Source organism: Podarcis melisellensis, assembly GCF_964234715.1.
Source record: "Podarcis melisellensis genome assembly, chromosome: 3".
Lineage (NCBI taxonomy): Eukaryota > Metazoa > Chordata > Lepidosauria > Squamata > Lacertidae > Podarcis > Podarcis melisellensis.
In genome coordinates, this window is record NC_138530.1 from 32048846 (window position 1) to 32067078 (window position 18233).

Genomic DNA, 18233 nt, shown 5'->3' on the forward strand with positions numbered 1-18233 from the left:
GCTTGCCTCATAAGAGTCTGGTGGGGTAGGAAAAAAGACAAACCATCTGTATTTCTAATAGTTCCCTGTTTTATTGCAATACATCAAAGTAGGTTAATATTAAGTGTTACCAACATAAAATATTGGTGACCTGTCATTTATTACATCATTGACTGATCCACCTTAAATATTTCTGTGCAATAGACTCTACATCATTGTTCTGGAGCAGAGAATCTCTTACAATGTCCTCTACAACATTGAGGGCATAAATCAAAAATTAAGAGAAGAGTGAGAAGAGGCAAAAAGCAGAAATCTTTCCCCCACACGCACACTTGTCAGCTTTTATACTCTAAAACAAAACAAAAAAGTGATTACATCTAGGCCATGCAAAACTGTACAATAATATTACAATGAAAAAAACCCCCTAAAAATATATTTTTAAAAAATAAATGATATGAAACCATCATACATAAAAAGGCAGGTATAATTACTGTGAAATACCAACACTGTTTTTGGTTGTGGATTGCTTCCTCATGAGTGAAAAAAATTCTTATGTAGGATGGGAGCATTTATAGAATGAAGAAGACAAGGTGACAAGTCATGTGGAATTGCCTTAATGCACAACATGGTCATAGAAGTTGAAAATCTACAGCATATTTGATCTCTGAAGGCCCCTTGTAGACTAGTTAGAAGCTCAGAACCCTATTCCAGGAAAAGCCTGATGACTGTGATTTTGGAATGAAACAGGCTTGTGCCCTTATTAGCCTCTAGGCACAAAGCCTTATTGCACTGGGCTAAACTTTTGTCATGAGCCTCTCAGTGACATTTACCCTGAGGCATATGCACTTCCTATGGTCTCCAAACAGGGCACCTGTATATGGAACATAGGTTGGAGAGAGGTAACTTTCACACCTGTGGTGAAACAGTGTAAGGCTAAGAAAATCCCAACAAACCTGATTTCAGATTCCCAATTTCTTTATGACTCTACAGGTGGGAAAAAGAATTTGAGGCCCTGCTTACTGCGCACTGGCTAAAAAAAGACAAGATAATTTTCTCACAATCGAGACCTTAAAACTGCCACCCTGAATCCAATCACCTACCCAGGTTTGCATCATTTCAGTACAAAAACTTAGTTGTGCTCAGGGTACATCCTCTGGTGAACCTCATGCCCAAAATACATTATTGCATTCCATGCTTATCGTGTGAAGACATCCTGCTGCGTTCAAATACCTGAGAGAGTAACACAAATATCAACTGTATTTCCCCCCCTCCCCGCGCAAAACCAAAACTGTTCTAAAAAAAAAAAAATTCAGGTTAGGAACACGAAACACACAAATCAACTTTTAAGAAGCCAGCGAATGAGACTGCTTCAGCAGTATAAAAATGGATATTATGACAGGAATGTGTTTTGAAAAGAAAAAAGTAATGATATGTATAGGCTGTGTGTGTTTAATATAGAAAAAATAACGGAGCTGTACAATCTGAGGTTCATTTACAATCAACACCTGATTTATTGAGCCTCAAGAAATGGGCTAAAAGTGTAAAGAGGCAATGACTGAGGTGTCTGAATTAGCCCAGTTAGGGAAATAATAGCCTCAAACTATGTACACAAAGGTGTCATCAGATGAGTCAGGATTCAACTAGAGACTATGAAAGTGCTTGGAGAAATGTAATCAGGTGTGCCTGGAAACTGAGCAATGCCTATCAGCAAAGCTAAACTTCACCAGCCAACCATTTCAGAGATATGTTTTCAATTCTGCCAATGCTCAAATGTGTCCATAATGTACTAGGAATGCATCCTAGGTCAGCATGAAAAGAAGAATACTTTTAATTTGTGAAATGGGCCAACGTATAAAATGTAACTCTTGGGATGCTAATTTCTTCTCATTCTAGACAGGTGCCGCCTTGTCTAATTTTCTTTCTCAGATGGAGCACAGATCAATTGCTACAGGACCTTGCAAGGACCTCTAAGGTAACTCCTGAAGTGGATAATAGCTTGGGCCTACTGTGGATTTCAAGCCCTGGCGGCCTTAAGCAAATAACCTATTTCCCACTAGTTGTATTTCAGAAATAACTAAGTCCAATCTCTTCACAAGTGTATAGAACGGTGGGTGGGCATGAGTGATAATATCACAGGGTGGAAGAGAAGCAGAACCTTTTAGTAGCCAATGCTGAAGAAGTAGTCAATGGATTTTAAACTATGCCTGTCCTTGTGCTCTTAGACATGCTAATTTCCTGCTCAGCAAAACTGTCAAAACTGGCCGCTATGAAATGCAATTTGCAAATCTCTTGTTTATACCTGTGACAACAAAACACACATCATCAACTTGGAGATTCTTGACAAGCCAAATTCCACAGACAGGATTAGGACACCATACGCAGTAGAAAAAAGCTGTGTGTCCCCCCCACCCACCCACAACTGTTTTCCCCAGTATAAAATAGCTAAATGGTAGCTTGGGGTGTGGCAGTCCACTTAATGCAGAAGAAGACACAGAACCAACAACTAGCAGACTCAATACAGCTAGATCATGAAAGACAACGCTCTGTATCTCAGAGTACTTCTAAATCAGTACCTTGTATGGTGGTAGCTGACATTTTTCAGAGGGAACCTGGGAAACACCATTAGTTGCACTTTCGTTGTTTGGTTGGAATGGTTTGATGATAGCCATGAAGTGTTACCAAAACCCAGAAGACTAGAATTCTAAATTCAACACACACCACCATCCAAACTCTTATCTGCTTGAGCTTGGTCACGTCATAAAGGTAGTAATGATCCCAAGGATTAGAAAAATCACATTCATCTAGTCTCAAATCGCAAACCGCACTCAACTTGTTCAAGAAGGAAAAGGAGGAGGCAAGTGGGCTTTTTCTATTGTTTTGTTCTTGCCCTCCATTTGCAGGTTGCACTGCTTGCTACTGTTTATTTAGGTGGTGATGGACCTCCACTGTCTGCTCTCTCCAGAGAGGAATGCTTTGCCCTGCCAAGTGCTTCTCTGTGGGATCCAACCGTCACAGTATTTCACGGCAATGATAGCACTAAACACACTAGGTCAGGCCCAGTGGGAGAGCAGGGATGACATAATAAACATCTTCGGAATAGGCGTCCTGAACCACCCGGCATTCTAGCAAATTCTGAAGACCAACAGCACGTTATAGTCTTCAGTGAGCTAGAGCAGCAAATTATATATTTAAAAGATTCTATTTCAAGACCAGCGCTGTTTGAATTTGCCTGATGTAGGCTGATCACTAAAATTTGGAAAGTCAACTTACAAGCTAGTGGTTGCTGGTATTAATTGGCCAGATGGGTTTGGAAACCCAGCTCCAACCGTCCCAAAACTAGTTATCTCTTTGCGCTGGCTCTGGCTGCACTTACTTCAGTTTTGCTTGGGGCTGAATACTGATTCTCTGCAAAACTGCCCTTGAGCTCACTTCAGGCTTGTCGACCAGCAGATCATGAGTTTTGCTTGTACAGTGAAGCAGACAGTAGAAGAGGGAGATATAGTTAAAAAGTGAGAATTATGGCTTTAGTTCATCTACTGACAAGAAGGTAATGTTACAGAGAACATTGTGAGGATGGAATCTCCCTCCAGGCTGTTTTTATCCAGTGCCATGTTCTATATCCAGATCACATCCTCAATCCATAGATTATTTAGTATGAAAAAGGGAACAACACAAGTCTTCTTAAATTAAAGGATCTCTTAAATAGGAATCCATCTTTTGCTGCATCACAATGCTTCTTCTTTTATTATATACATATGTACTAACTCTTAATTTTGCGTATTTACTTAAACTCTACTGTAGTAAAATATGCATCATTTCTTTTTAAATCAATAAGGATTTGCTGGCAACAATCAGATTGACATTCAAATAGAGTGGTTGCTGAAAGCGTGCGTTATCTGCCCCTGCAGGGCAAATTTTGCCCCATCACCAGAGATGGGTGGGTGTTGCTGTGCTAACTCTTGAAAAAATACAATGAGATACTGTGTGCCTCAAAGCAAAATCTGGTTCTCTCTTTCAGATTCTGTTTTGGTCAGTCTAACACTACTATGTTTTGTTTGGAACAGTGGCATGGTGTGGAATATACCCATAAAAATGGAAACAGCTGTAACCCTATGAAATAAAATAGATACTAATACAAATATACCGATATCTCTTGTATACCAATCCCTCCCCCACTCTGCCCTCCTCAAGGTTTTCTCTTGCTTGCTGCTACTTTTGAATCGGGGGGAGCTTACGCTGCTTGTGTCAGAGAAGACAAGATATGCTCTCTTCCTCCCCTCCCTCCCCTAGTCTGCTTTTGGAGGGAAGCTGGGGGGCGATGACAGTGAGAGCAAACGGAGAGTCATGGGGACAGTAAGCTTCTGAGATGTAAAATCTGAGTGCTGAAGCAGTTCATGTGTCCCAGCTTGCGTGGTCAGAGCTCTCCAGGGAGAGGCTCTTGGTCTTGTGAGGAGAGATGGGGCTGGGAGGACTGCTCAGGTTGGAGCTGTTAGAAGCTGTCGAATGCCTTGGAGAGTCAGAGTCCTGCAGCCCAAAAAATGCAAGAGAACATATCAGTGAGCGGGAGCAGAAGAGGAAGGCCTGGGTGGGAGTAAGGGGAAAGGGACACCGAGGACAAGAACTGTCTGGAACCAAGTGACTGCCCTGTCCCGACACCCCACGCCTTAGCACACGAGGGAGTGATACCAACTGCTCTAACTTCTCAAGAGGATGCATCTCATATTGCCTCCCAAGTACAATGGCTGGGAGGGAACAAAACACCAGAAGTTATTTTCTTGAAGTGCACCACTGAGGGCAGAGCTGGCCAGTGTCCACTTGGGGTTGGTAGGGCATACGGGAGAGAGACCAACAGTAGGTGCAGCCAGACTCCAGTTTTGTCCCCATCCTCCCTTGTGGAGTTGTACAAGGAGGAGGAAAGTTAGTAGGCAGTGCCACCACCTGGACTCCTTGTAAGGAAGAAGGCAGGGAAGTGTGGGCTAGCTGAGATTGAGATTGGTGGGGCAGCGCCCCATCTGCTCAAATGATCTGGCCTCCATTGATTCAGGGCTGATTCACTTTTTGCCTCCATGCAAGCAATGCTCCCAAAGATGCATAAGAACATTTGCACATAGATCATTAGCACAATACCAGACAGACACCTGCCAGATATTAATGCAAATGTTGGATGAACTTGGAAAGGTGATTAATATTTTTGTTGCTTCTAATTGGTTTAAATGTTTTCCCCCTTCCGTTTGTTTTCTTTCTCTTGTTTCATGACTTGCAGGAGATTTGGCGGCGGTTTTGTACAAAGGGTATCACTCTGTGTTATTTGTTCTGACATGAACAACTCATATGGATTACTGTAGATCTTTTGCAAAACATGCTGCAAAAAATACCTTAATGAAAACATCGCTTTCATTGTGCAAACTGCCGCCAAGGACAGCAGTGTCTGTCACAATCAAAGCAGCCACTGCTGAGGAGTGGCTGTATTCACAGGAAGCTTGATTCATAGAGAACTCTGCTGTGTGAATGCATCCTTGACTGCATCAACTGACCTTAAGGATAACAAAGCTGCTTGTGGACTGGGCAGGACAGTGCCAGTATTCCTCCTTCGGCAACCAGCTACCTTTATGGCCAGTTCCTGCCCCTGTCAAATTCTACAAACTAATGTGAACCAACATTCAGTAAAAATTCAGAATATAGATTTCCTTATTGCAAAACTAGTATAATAGAATATGGACAAAAGTCAAATTGATTTCAGTGGGAAAGTGAAGCACATGTGAAAATATTTCCAGTGAAATCAGTGAGACTAAAAACTTAATTTTGCCTAGATGCATGCCCTGCTTGGTTACTTATTAGAGGCAGTAGTAATTCTCTTTGATGCACCACTAGCACTTCTTGTGCCAAAGGAAGAAAAATCTAAAAGTGCTGCTAAAAAGTTTATTATCTAAATCCACAGTGTTTCAAGTCATACAGACTCATGCCTTGGGGATTTCTATCTTATTTTAAATAGGAAAATACTTTTTCCTTCAGTAAAACCTGTGGTTATTTTTCCTGGGGTCACTGTCCTGTGCAACACTTCTCTATCCTTTTGTTTGAGCACAGCAGAGTAAAGAACTTGGGCTCTGTGGAGAGGCTTCCCCTGCCACCCCACCCCTCCCACGTTATACCCACCTCTCGCTCATAGTCCCTCGCTGGTGCATCACTGCCTTGGTCCAAACCGCCAGAGGACAAGGAGCCATCGGAAGGGGATGCCATTGGCTGACGCTTTGCTCCATAGCTACCTCCAGAGAATTCCCTCCGCAAAGCACTGCCATTTTGTGCAGATGATCCTAGGAAAGTACCCAGGGATTTAGCTACATAACAAATATGAAGGCATTATAGCTGTACGCTCTAGTAATTGTTTTCCTGAAGCTAATTTTTGTTGAACTGCCTTCTTCCGTTTCCCAGCTGCATCCTCTGTAAATTATTTAACAATTATTCATTGAAACACACCCCCCAGCACCAATCTGGTTTTACACTGGGCCAAACCACCAATTATACTAAATGTGTAATTTGACTTCACAGTCTCTTGGTTGCTATTGTTTTAGTAGTGTTTTATTTGTATTTCTTCAAATTAATCCCCACCAAGGATTTCAACATAATAGGCGTTTTGCATCTTTAACAAACTTCATTTCTGCAAATAAGAATTTCCTCTCATTTCCTTCCTACATACTATGTAACAAATAAAAACTATTCTATTTACTTGGGTATTGTTGCTATCAAAGGGTTAAAAGAGTAGCAGAAACGCTCTAATCACTGAGCAGCTGGAGGTCATTAGGCTTCCAGGAACATGAGTCTGTATAAATAGTCCCCCTGTTTGTTTGTTCTTCCCCTTCTCCCTTTGGGTGTGTGTTTTGCTGAGATGTGTGGTTCGTCGCCAGGGTTGTTTTTTGGTGTTTTGTAAATAAACCTTATTTTTGATTTACAAACCGCATGCTCCAGGACTCCTTTTTGGGAAGATGCTGCCTCTCCTGCCCTTCTTAGCTGCTGCGCGAAATCCTCTGCCGTGGTGAGACTTTTAAAGAAGGAAGTGCACTGGGCATTTACATTAAACTAATTAAAGTTTAATGGGACAGGTTATGGATGTTTGTACGTCAAGAAGGAGATAAGGAGAGCAGTTCAGAGTGATTTATGCAAGGACTGGAGTGAAGACAGAAGCGGTTGCTGACAACGAAAGCCTCCAAAGCAGCTTGAGTCCTGCAACGTGCCTAGAAAAGTTTTAAAGAGGCACTGCGCAGTTTGTACTCGCTGGAAGACGTCTGATTCCTCAAGGAGCCACCTCAGCAGCTGGGAGACGGTCTACAGGTGTGTGAGTATCGTTCCTAAGCCCCAGGGAGGATGGCAGAGTCCCAGGAAAGTTTTACTGTCCCGTTTACGCGACTCAATGGGAAAAATTGGCAAGATTGGAAGGCTAGAGTAAGGGTTTGGTTGCAAGCAAAAGAGTTGTGGAGCTGTACTGAAGCACCGCCTTTACAGGCAGCTGCAGACGCGTCTGCAGAAGCCAAAGCAGCAGCAGCAGCTTCACAGAAACGCGACAGGAAAGCCCAAGGTCTACTAGTTTTGGCAGTGGGACCAGAGCAAATGCCTTATGTTTCTGAGTTAAAGAACACGCATGAGGTCTGGACGGTTCTGCAGCGGTTAAATTCCAGAAACACTGCGGGGGCCAAGATCCATGCTACAAGATGTTTGTTTGATTTACGTCTCCAACCGGGAGCGTGTGTGAAAGAACATATTGCCAAAATGGTGTCTGCCTTTAATCAACTAAGACAGCTGGGCATTCCTTTCTCTATGGAGCAGCAGTCATACATATTGTTGTCTTCTCTTGATAAAAGCTATGAGACTCTAGCTCTAACTTTGGAAGCTATGCCTTCAACTGAATTAACCCTTGAATACATTTCTTCTCGGCTTGCGGATGAACAGGATAAAAGGCAAAGAGAAAGAGGTTTGTCTTTAAAGGGGAGTTATGCTGTGCCTAAGAGTGTTGATGCTGAGTTTGAGCACACAGTAAATGCTTTTGCAGCTAGACACTGTTTTCGCTGTGGTTCCCCTTCCCATCTAATCAGGAATTGCACACGTGAACCTGGTCAAGACAGCAACAAGGCCGTTACCCCTAGTTACCAGACAAGGAGTTCCAGGGGACGTCGAAGAAGAGGAGGAGGTCGTGGCTACTCCCACAGCACACAGCACATGGCTTCAGCAATGGCGTTGATGCAAGGGCGTGGCCAAGGCAGCAATCTACGCTGGTTGATCGACAGTGGTGCATCTCACCACCTGGTGGCGCCATCTAGTGTACGTTTGCAGAATTGCAGACATTTGCAAACCCCTAAAGTTGTGACAATGGCAGATTCAACTAAACGTTCCTTAGAGACTGTAGGCACAGTGTTCTTGAATTGTTTGCAAACAGAAATTGATGCCTACGTGCTAAAGGGACTGAAGGGGTGTATTTTGTCTGTGTCAGAACTTGATAGAAATGGGTTTAAAACTGTGTTTGAAAATGGGGTTTGCACTATTTCAAAGAATAACGTATCTCTTTTGCAGGTGGAATGCAGAAATGGGTTATATTATTTTGAGACAAGTCCAGATGAAGTTGAACAGGTTCATGCTGGTTGTGTGAACACGCCTACCCATAATTCTTGTGTTCATTTATGGCACCGCCGTTTAGGGCATATTAATTTTCAGTATGTTAAAAGGCAACCTGAATTATCAGAAGGGTGCAAATTGAACAAATGTACTAAGTATTTGGATTGTACTGCATGCAAAAGTGCGAAGGTTCATAGATGCAGCTATCCCAGTTCAGATAGGAAATCTGACAAAGTATTCCAACTTGTGCATATGGACCTGTGTGGCCCAATGCCTGTTGCTAGCATGGGAGGTTCAAAGTATGCACTGTGTCTCTCGGATGACAAAACAAAGGTTACATGGTTTTTTCCTCTCAAAACAAAAGCAGATACTGCAGAAACAGTTAAAAATTGGGTTCATGCGGTAGAACTTGAATTCGGTACTAGAGTACTTGCTTTTCAGACAGACAGAGGGTCAGAATTTACCGGGTCTGTGTTGCAGAATTTCTTTAAGAAAAAGGGAATTAAGCATCGTCTGTCTACACCTTATTCCCCCCAAGAAGGAGGCGTGGCCGAACGTAAAAATAGGGTTCTGCAAGAGTTGGCAAACTCTATGTTGTTTGATGCTAAACTTCCTCAGAGTTACTGGGCGGAAGCCTGGCAGGCGGCTACTCATATTCTGAACCGAGTATATAATTCGGTAATTGATACTACGCCTTATTTTGCTTTATATGGGAAGAAGCCCAAAGTTAATTACTTTCGGGTGTTTGGATCTCAAGCCTATGTACTTATCCCAAAAGCGTTAAGGAAAAAGGGAAGTCCAAGGGCTAGGAAACTCATCTTTTGCGGGTACGAACCACATGCCAAATCTTGGAGGTTTGTGGACCCAGGTGGGGATACTACAAGAGTGGTCCTCAGTAGGAGCGCTGATTTTTGTGAGCAGTCCGGATGGACTCACTTACACGCTAACCCTGACATTTTGAGAGATGATTTAGGCATTCATGCTGAGAAAGAAAGTCCAGAGAGTGATGAGCCAGAAGGGGATGGTGCACATGGTTCAGATGCAGATTCTGATCAGGCACGAGGTTCTTCTCCTAAGGTAGAAAAGCCAGAATCTAGGAGTGCTCCAACTTCGCCAGTCAGTAGGCCTAGCAGACAGCAAAAGCAAAGCAGGTCACCTGCAACACCAAGCCCAAGGGAGGTATCTAAACGGAGGTCTTTATCCCTAGAGGCACGTCCAGACATAAAGTCTGAGACGGATTCTGACAGCCAACGGTCAGAGGGGGCACAAGAGGAGCAATTGCGCAGGTCAAAACGCGCCACGAAGGGCAAGCCGCCAGAGCGGTTTAAGGTGACAAGTGTATACGTAAATATGGCACAGTGTGAGCCAGAAAGCTATATGGAAGTACAACAGCTTCCAAGCTCAGAAGCCGTAAAGTGGCAGGAAGCAATGGAAAAAGAGATGGCTTCAATGAAGTCTCTCGGTGTGTTTACAAGTACAGAGCTTCCGAAAGGGCAACAAGCTGTAGGTTGTCGATGGGTATATCGTTTAAAGCCCACAACTACTGAAGAGTTGCAATATAAAGCCCGGCTAGTTGCAAAAGGGTTTTCGCAGCGCAAAGGTGTTCACTATTCTCAAATCTATGCCCCTACTTCAAGATCGGAGTCATTAAGAATGCTTCTAGCCTCTTCAGCTAAGAAGGGTAATAAGCTGTTTCATTTTGATGTCAATGTGGCTTATTTAAATGCAGACTTACAGGAGGAAGTCTATATGACACCACCACCAGGTTTTGAAGGAGACAAGCCAAACCAGGTCTGGCGCCTACACAAATCCATTTATGGGTTGAAACAGTCCGCCCGTAATTGGAATTCCTGCTTAAACGATGCTCTAGAGAGCATGGGGTTCAGAAAGAGCGCAGCAGATGCGTGTCTTTATCTAAAAGGCTCGGGATGTGAACAAGAAGCAGTTTTGATATTTGTTGACGATTTATTATACAGTGGAAAGGATGATAAACTTGCACAACAATTTGCCACAAAGCTTGGAGAAAGGTTTCAGATAAAATCACTAGGCAATGTATCTGTTTATCTAGGAGTTAAAATTCAGCAAGATGAAAATGGTAACTATTGGCTTAGCCAAGAAGCTAAAATCCAGCAGTTGCTGGAAAGGTTTAAAATGAACAACTGTGCTGGTGTTAAAACCCCAATGGAGTTAAGTTACACAAAGGATGCTCAAACTGAGCAAAAGGCAGAGTTCTGTAATCCCGGGGTTTACCAGTCAGCGATAGGCAGTCTACTCCACATTGCACAGTGGACTCGGCCCGATATAACATATGCTGTCAACATGCTGTGTAGACAAGCTGAAAAACCGTCAATGCATGCTTGGCAAGGAGTAAAAAGAGTTTTAAGGTATCTCCAAACTACCAAAAGCTTTCGCTTAAAACTATCAGCAGAGGGCAGCACACAACTTGAATGTTGGGCCGACAGCAGTTGGGCAGATGCTGGACCAGATAGAAAATCAGTGTCAGGAATGGCGATAAAATTTGGAAATGCACTAATTGGTTGGAGATCAAGAAAACAATCACTTATAGCTTTAAGTTCAACTGAATCTGAGTTCAATGCGTTATCAGATATATGTAGAGAACTGGAATTTTATAAGCAACTGGTACAAGAATTGTTTGGAGAATGTTCCCTACCTATCAGAGTGTGGGAAGACAATCAACCTTGTATTAAACTAGCTAAATCAGGTCAATTCAAGGCGCACACAAAACACTTGGATATCCGTTATCAAAATGTATGCCAAAGTGTAAAACAAGGTTTAATTGAACTAAAGTATTGTCCAAGCCAAGAAAATCTCGCAGACGGTTTTACAAAAGCTTTGAGTCCGCAATCTCATAAATGTTTCTGTTCAGGTTTAAATTTGTATTAAGGTTGGTACAGCTCAGTGTTACGAGCGAGAGGGGGTGTTGCTATCAAAGGGTTAAAAGAGTAGCAGAAACGCTCTAATCACTGAGCAGCTGGAGGTCATTAGGCTTCCAGGAACATGAGTCTGTATAAATAGTCCCCCTGTTTGTTTGTTCTTCCCCTTCTCCCTTTGGGTGTGTGTTTTGCTGAGATGTGTGGTTCGTCGCCAGGGTTGTTTTTTGGTGTTTTGTAAATAAACCTTATTTTTGATTTACAAACCGCATGCTCCAGGACTCCTTTTTGGGAAGATGCTGCCTCTCCTGCCCTTCTTAGCTGCTGCGCGAAATCCTCTGCCGTGGTGAGACTTTTAAAGAAGGAAGTGCACTGGGCATTTACATTAAACTAATTAAAGTTTAATGGGACAGGTATTCAGTGGTCTTCAGTTACTTTTATTTTACTGCTACTCTTGTTATATTGTTCGAATGTCAGTTTTTAATGAGAGTCTTATTGGCTGTGTTCTGCTAGATGTTAATATTGTTTTATGAGGAAAAAACCAGTTGTAAGGTGCCTTGAAGTCTATGATTGGAAGGCAGGAGTCAAAGTATTTGAAACAAACAATATTCCCAATCCCCCCCCCGGTATTGGACATGTGCCAGATCTGTGTTGGTGTGGGGTACCTTACCAACACAAGCAGGGGACCATGCCAGCACCGGAGAGTTTCAAAAGTCACTTGTGACACCATGCTTCTTTGCCCCCCCCCCAGTCCAGTCACTTGTATATATGTGGACGGACTCTGCATTATATGTCCGAGATAAGGTGCAGCAACTTACTTGCCGCCAAACCACTGCTAGCACTCATGGAGCGTCCAGGTTCAGTGCGGGATTTTGTGATTGATGGAATACTGACAGAACCGCTAAACATGGTCCGACTTTCCTGAGGTCGAAGGTTCTGCAAAGAGAAACAGGAAAGAGGCAAAATCATTTACAGTGGAAATGCCAAGGTTATCAAACTACAGTCCAAGCAAATGGTCAAACAATGCCTTGGTCTCCAGGTTATCTAGGCGGCAGGTAGGCAAGACTGCAGAGGTTACTTTCTATAAATAAGCACTGTGGATGGAACCACGCAGAATGCCGTCAGCAGCAACTGCAAAATGCTAATTTGTATGTGGCAGTAAGTAGCCAAATATGCAAGGTTTTCTCCTAAATTCTGATATTTTCTTAGGCATTTGAAACCTATCCCACACCCTAGTGTAATGTCTTCAATGTTAAAAGTCTGCATGGACGCAGACAGCTAAGCAATGTAGCCAGAGACTAGATGCTATATAGCACCTGCTCCAATTATTTACTATCAACATGGATTTTTGCATCTCCCAGTTCTCCCGCTCTCTTTACTACATCTCAAGATGCTTTCACTTTCAAGGACTTTTCTGAAACACATTGGGTAGAAAAAGAATAGGCACTGAATTTATTCCCAGGACCACCCTTTCTGAGGGTTGGAAGGGTTCAGACACTAACAATCCCTACAAGGTTAGATTACTGCAATATGCTACCTCTGAAGAAGGCTGCCTCTGAAGATGGCTCAGAAACTTCAGCTGATGCAGAATTTGGTGGCCAGATTGCTCACTGGTGCATGATGGTTTGATCACATTACACCATTCCTGGCCCGACTCCGGTGGGTTCTAATTAGCTTCTCAGCTCAAAGTGCCTTATTCAGGACTGCAATACCTCAAGGATTGCCTCTCCCCATATGAACTGACCTGGACCCTGTGAGCATCACCTGAGGCTCTTCTTTATGTGCTACCGCCTCAAGAGGTCAGGAGGGTGGCAACACAAGAACAGGCCTTTTCTGCAGTGCTTCCTCTTTTGTGGAATGCTCTCCCTAGGGAGGCTCATCTGGCGCCCGGTTTGTTTCATTTTCCCCTTGTTTTTATTATGTATTTTGTGGTTTTATTCTGTATTTTTAGGCTGTGAACTGCCCTGAGATATTTGGATGAAGGGCTGTATACAAATTTAATAAATAAAAATAATAATTTTTACATGGGTCTTTAAGTATACACTTGTTATCTGCTGCTTATTTCAATACCTCCTGAATATTTCAATTATATTGTGTTTTATTATTGCACTGATTGGCTTATTGCTTTGTGTACTTGTAAACATATAAACCCTGTGTACAGTTAAGTGACAATACTTAAAAATCTAATTTAAAGGTTACTATGAGTTTCAAGTTACACGATTGCCACTTAGTGAAGCTATTTTTTTGAGAGGCAGGATAAAAATATATTAAATAAATAAAATTAAAATAATAATAATTTTTCAGGAATTATATTTCATTGCATTTTTGTTTTGTTTTTCAACACATCAGTAATAAGGACATCTAAAATTAGTACTCTGCATGCATTCAAATTTCAGGAATGCACTCTTATAATTCATTGAATTCCTTTGGGCTTATTGCTTGGTTGGTCTTTAACAGATAGCCACAGCTTATTTGATTATATTATTATTTATTTGATTATATTCAACTATCCCCTGTACAAAATTGGAATAAATGGCATATTTTAAGGATGTATGAAATAAAAGTTTTTTTTTCTGAGTTTGAGTCGGTGATAATAGCATTCTGTTGTTGTTGTTGCATGTAACACATGATTCTATAATGCATGCTTCTACCATTAATCTATCGCTTTTCTGTTTTTCTGTTTATGCAATGCACCAATTAGCATCTGACAGGCATAAATCTTAATTATTGTTTTCTGCTTCTCTCATTAAACAGTTTGTTTGCCACCTCTGCACTGTATGTTTATGATCCCACTTCTCAATTAAAAGATTAAAGGTCAGTTCCTTGCTTCCCCAAGTCACATTAGCAATGTGATCAACAACTCATGGTAGGAGAAAACAAAATATGGTTACAGGATGAAGTTGACTGCTAGAAAGCTTTCAAGTGATTCACTAGCCACCCAAGCTATCCAGTAAGCAGTGAATCTGATACAGGCTGCAACAATATTCAGTCACAGAAGCTGCAACACTGGCTACACAAAACATATACTAATGGAATGAAAATAGGTACTGATCAGAACACATGAAATTCAGCATCCTGATGTCCACCTGTTGCTTAGATACTTCCTAACTGTGTCTCTCATTTTTCCAAAGCTGAGTGCAGAAGAGAGACTGAAAATGTCAATCTTTCATGTCAGAAAACAGGAAACTGACAGTTTAGTCAACAGATAACACACACACTTATTTGGAAAGCACACTGACTTAAAAGTCAAGTAACAGAATCCAGGACAGGGATATAGAATGTACTGAGAGCTGGTTCAGTTTCTTCTAATGGCTCCTACTAAATTATATGGGCAACATAACAATTTGGGATATTACAAGGAGGAATGATTTTAGACTTTATTAATATGAACTCTGGAGGATGAGGGGAAGAGTCAATGTGCACTGATATGCAGAGTAAAAGAAGAAGCTTGCAAGCCCATCCCCTTCACTCAGAACGCACGGCATTTATGACGGTGATGATGATGATGATAACAACAACCATTTTTTTCTTATACATTGCCCATCTGGCTGGGTTGCCCAGACCACTCTGTGTGGCTTCCAACAAAAGTACAGAGGGAATGGGGAGTGGGGGGAGAGAAAACCCACCAAGCATTAAAAGTGTCCCGAAAGAGGGCTGCCTCCAGATGTCTATGAAAGGTTGATGGGCAGGTGTTCCATAGGGTGCATGCAACTACCACGAAGACCTTCTTCTGCCTGGTTCCCTGTAACCTCATTTCTTGCAATGAGGGAATCACCAGAAGGCCCTTGGAGCTGGACCTCAGTGTCTAGGCTGAGTGATGGAGGTATACTGGGTATACTGGGCCGAGGTCATTTAGGGCTTTAAAGGTCAGCACCAATATTTTGAATTGTGCTTGGAAACGTACTGGGAGCCAATGTAGATCTTTTTGGATTGGTGTTATATGGTCACGGCGGGCATTCCCAGTCTGGCAGCCACATTCTGGATTAATTGTAGTTTCCGAGTCACCTTCAAAAGTAGCCCCACATAGAGTGCATTGTAGTAGTCCAAGTGGAAAATAAGCAGAGCATGTGCCACTCTGGCGAGACAGTCTGTGGGCAGGTAGGGTCTCAGCTGGCGTACTAGATGGAGTTGGTAGACAGCCATCCTGGACACAGAGTTGACTTGCACCTCTATGGACAGCTGTGGGTCCAATGTGACCCCCAGGCTATGAACCTGGTCCTTTAAGGGCTGAGTAACCCTATTTGGGGAAGTAGATCTAATGATCACAATCAATTTTAAAATAAGGTGGAGGCAACTAACAAAGCTGCAGGTATATGAGAAAGATACACTCGTTTTATTTGATTAAAAGGCAGAGTCCATCTAATTCTTAGGTGCTCTTTACCTCAAAGCAAATGCCTCACTGCTCTTTTCCTAAACATTTGTACAACTCACTGCTAAGATCAGAGAACTGAGAAAGAGAAGCTTTTCACGTCATGCACAAAAAGAAAATCCATGGTTGCTCAAAACAAGTTAGGAAATGGTAGTAAAGCTTAACCCTATAGCATCTCCTTTAAAATACCGATGTTATTTTTTTAACAGACCAAAGAGGTAAACAAACGAATCTTCAGAGCAAATACATCTCAATGGAAAAAATACATTTTTTATTTATAATAACAATTTATAGATCCTGCATTTCTGTCAGCAGGACTGAAATGTCATTCTTTTGAAAGGTAGAAAATATAAAATTGATTGCAGCTCACTGCGTAGAACTTTTAACTTCAGAAAAGAGAAGCAATTTACTTAACAGCCACCAAATGTAAGATGCTTTCTTGGAAAATATAGTTGGGTCATTCAGTGGGGGTCATTCAGTTCAGCAAACAATCTTGTTGGCAGGAGAATTAGATGAGCTACATGCGAAAGGACACAAATGGTAACAAACCTGAAGCTCAGCCACTTGCTCAGCCTTATTGTTCTGTTCGGGATTGGAGAGATTTGTGAGACACCTCCCTTTAGACCAGGATTGTTAGGCCACAAATAAATAAACATTTTTAGGAAGTACTTGACAGACCAAGAGCCTACTTCTTCTACAGACCTAACTAGAAATAAGAAGAGGCACAGCCTCCTGCTCACTTAAATGGCGCCCCCATTTCTCCAGTCCTGCTTTATCAGGACCTCCTTTCCCTTCCCAAATCCACAAGGCACAGGAGTTCTCCGTCCTCTCTTTCAATCCCAGCTCAAATTCCATCTCCCAGTTAAGTCTCTGCCTTAAGCTCTTTGCCTTCACCTAACATTTCAAGAAAAAGACTAAGATTTCAAGAAAAAAGAAGGTATGTAAGACTGCGTCTGCACATATATATGCCTCCATCTCTCCTTTCTTCTCTCTGCTGCCTCCGCAAAGTTGGAATGTAGACTGCAAACTCCTCAAGGCAGGGCACAGGGTTTTCTTTTTGTTATAGGACCCTGTACAGCAGCATGTATGTGCATGGGCAGTGTGGCAGAAGTCATGTAAATCAGATCAGATTGATGTTTCTATTAAGTGGACAGAATTCTATTACCATACTGAAATGCAGAATTCCAACACTATACGCAAGGTTATCTCTAATACATAGGCCTCATTCTGTCATTTGGCATGCAGCCAAATTTCCATCCAACTGTTTAAGTCTTGTCTGTTGCAAAGAAAAGCCACAGGTGTAAGTCTTTGGAGCTTTCCATAATTATCACATAAATCCTGTTGAGATGCACCACTGGGCTTCCTTCAAGTCCCCTATGAATCTATTAATCTCAGTGGACAAGGGGACTGTGGGGAGGCATGCGCAATGTACCGAACATGTTTTAGGACGCCAGTCTCCTCACTGTGGGTCCTTTGAATTGGGAAACTCATGTGAAATTCTCTGGAGAATTTTAGTGGGATTGCAAAAGTTGTTTTGAATACTTAGTAATTTTGGGAAAAGGTCAAGGACTTCTACTTTGGTAGTTGCCCAAGTTCACACCCCTCATTTGGGGGTTACAGAGAAATGTAACTGAAGGGAAGCAAAAGGAAAAAAAGAAAGATCCAGACACAAATGAAGCCAACTGCAAAGCTGAAATCTTGCCAGATATTAGCCAGGCCAAAAAAGAAGGAACACCACACAGTGTTAGTAGCAGGAACACCTGGCTGAACAATTCATACCCTTATATTCATAAAGGCTGGTGTACGAGGGACAGAGCGTAGAGGTGGGGAATATGCACGGTTTATGGAATCACGGGAGAGGAAATTTTCAGCTGAGTTAACAGTCATGTGATAGATGTGCTCGAAGTTGCTTGGAGAAGAGATGAGATGGGAGTGATGATGAGAGGGTGGATAAGGGGAGCTTGGCTATCAAAGACAAGAGAGATACAGAGAGCGAGACAGAGAGAGATAGAGAGACAGAGAAAGAGACAGAGAAAGAGAAAGAGAGATAATGAGGGAGGATATCTGTGATCTTAGGAATACAAATCATGGAGCATATGCTCATTAAAAATGAGGCTTGTAAATCAACAGGCATATTTATCATCTGCATACTGCCTGACCCATTTCCAGAGACTGCTTTTGTACATACACAACCACAACCACCATCGTATTTTAGAATCTCACTCTCCAAAGTACTCATTACTAACTTGAAGAGAGTGAGCAGTGGCATGTGAACTGCAGTCTAGCATATGCCCTTCTCCTGCCTTCAGACATTGACATGTACTACAAACATCACAGTTACATCCTGGCTCACCTGTCCCCTCCTTCCCCCTACCACCTGTGCTACTCAGAGT

General features: G+C 42.3%; 1 protein-coding gene across 4 annotated transcripts in view; it reads right to left on the reverse strand.

The window, feature by feature from the left end:
* Positions 1-51: 51 nt before the first annotated feature.
* The window catches only part of CDC42BPA (CDC42 binding protein kinase alpha), a 165230-nt gene continuing 147048 nt past the window's right edge, over positions 52-18233 (reverse strand). For 3 of the 4 annotated variants that reach the window (XM_081903652.1, XM_081903651.1, XM_081903650.1), the window contains 3 exons: positions 12290-12407; positions 6133-6290; positions 52-4503 (listed from right to left, as the gene is read on the reverse strand). In XM_081903652.1, coding sequence (XP_081759778.1) covers positions 4372-4503; positions 6133-6290; positions 12290-12407 — 408 coding nt within the window. In that variant the 3' untranslated portion in view covers positions 52-4371. Of the gene's footprint in view, positions 4504-6132; positions 6291-12289; positions 12408-17619; positions 17806-18233 lie in introns of all 4 variants that reach the window. The other variant, XM_081903653.1, reaches the window with a different exon arrangement.